Source organism: Colobus angolensis, unplaced genomic scaffold (assembly GCF_000951035.1).
Source record: "Colobus angolensis palliatus isolate OR3802 unplaced genomic scaffold, Cang.pa_1.0 Scaffold64, whole genome shotgun sequence".
NCBI lineage: Eukaryota > Metazoa > Chordata > Mammalia > Primates > Cercopithecidae > Colobus > Colobus angolensis.
In genome coordinates this window covers 2,324,214-2,325,395 of record NW_012120043.1, presented here as the reverse complement: position 1 = coordinate 2,325,395, position 1,182 = coordinate 2,324,214, and the positions used below count along the sequence as shown (strand labels likewise).

General features: G+C 69.2%; 1 protein-coding gene across 1 annotated transcript in view; it reads right to left on the bottom strand.

Moving 5' to 3' along the window:
* OAZ1 (ornithine decarboxylase antizyme 1) overlaps nucleotides 1–1,180 on the bottom strand; it is a 6,971-nt gene extending 5,791 nt beyond the window's left edge. The window contains 1 exon segment of the mRNA XM_011964058.1: nucleotides 926–1,180. Within this exon segment, the coding sequence (XP_011819448.1) occupies nucleotides 926–1,071 (146 nt within the window). The 5' untranslated portion in view covers nucleotides 1,072–1,180.
* Nucleotides 1,181–1,182: the final 2 nt, after the last annotated feature.

Genomic DNA, 1,182 nt, shown 5'->3' with positions numbered 1-1,182 from the left:
GACGCCCACCTCGGGAGAAGCAGTCGTGGAAGCTCGACCGAAACCCCGCGGGCTCCCCCACAATCGCAGCTGGCACCCGCGTCCCCGGAAGCAGGACGCGTCGTCCCGCGAGGCGGCGGGGGACTTCCAAGGGCGCTGCTGGGTTGTCTGAATGCGCAACCCCCAGCTCCCCGACGGCCCCCGCGGAGAACCACTGGGTGCCGTCTACGTACGCGGCCTCGCCCCGCGCGGCCCCGGCCATCCAGACCGACTCGCTCTGGGGCGAAAAACAGGGCCCACGAGGTCGGTTGCGTGCGGGGGCCACATCGAGGCGCAGGAGACCCAAGGGAGCTCGTCCGCCGCGAAGCGCTCCCCGCTCCGGCAGCGCACGCTCAACGGCCGGGACCGAAAAGTGCAGATTCACCGGCTCCGCGGGCCCTGCCTGGCCTCGGACCAGCCCCCCAAGGCCGACCCCGCCCCCAACCAGATTGCCCCATCCTGCGCCTCCCAAATCCGACCAGCTCGCACACCCCCCCTCCAAACCGAATTTCCAGTCTGCGCTCCCCAAATCCAACCCTCTCCCCTCCTCCAAAGCCGAGTCCCATCCTGCGAACCCCGCAAAACACACACGCCTCTCCCACACTCTCCGCCCTGTGCCCAAATCCCACCTTCGACTCATGCCCCACCCCCAAATCAGGCGCCCCGGACGGCGCCCCCCAAATCCAACTCCGCACCGATGCCCTCCAAACCCGACCCGAGAGCGCTGCCAAGGCCGGGCGGACCTCAAGGACCCCCTCTGCCCCTACCTCGTCCCTGGCACGATTCTGGCCTTGACAAAGGGGCGGATCTCGCGCGCCGGGGACCTATCTGGCGCCCCGAGGACTACCCCCCGCGGGCCTGCGCGGCCGGCGCTTCTGGAAGCTTCGGACGGGGGCGGGGCGCTCACCTCTCACTGCTGCTGCCACCGCGGCTGTGCAGGCTTAGAAGCGGCATGGTGCGGCTGGCGTGGATGGTGGCGCTGGGTTTATCCCCTTCCTTCTCTCTGGCGAAGCAGTGGCTATTGAGGATCCGCTGCAGGGAGGATTTCACCATCCGGCCGCTGGGGTCCGAAACCAGGAAAACCTCCGCTGCGCCTCTCCGCGCCGCCGCCGCTGCTCGCCGTTCGCAAAATGGCGCTGCTGCCGCCGCCCGCCTTTATAGACG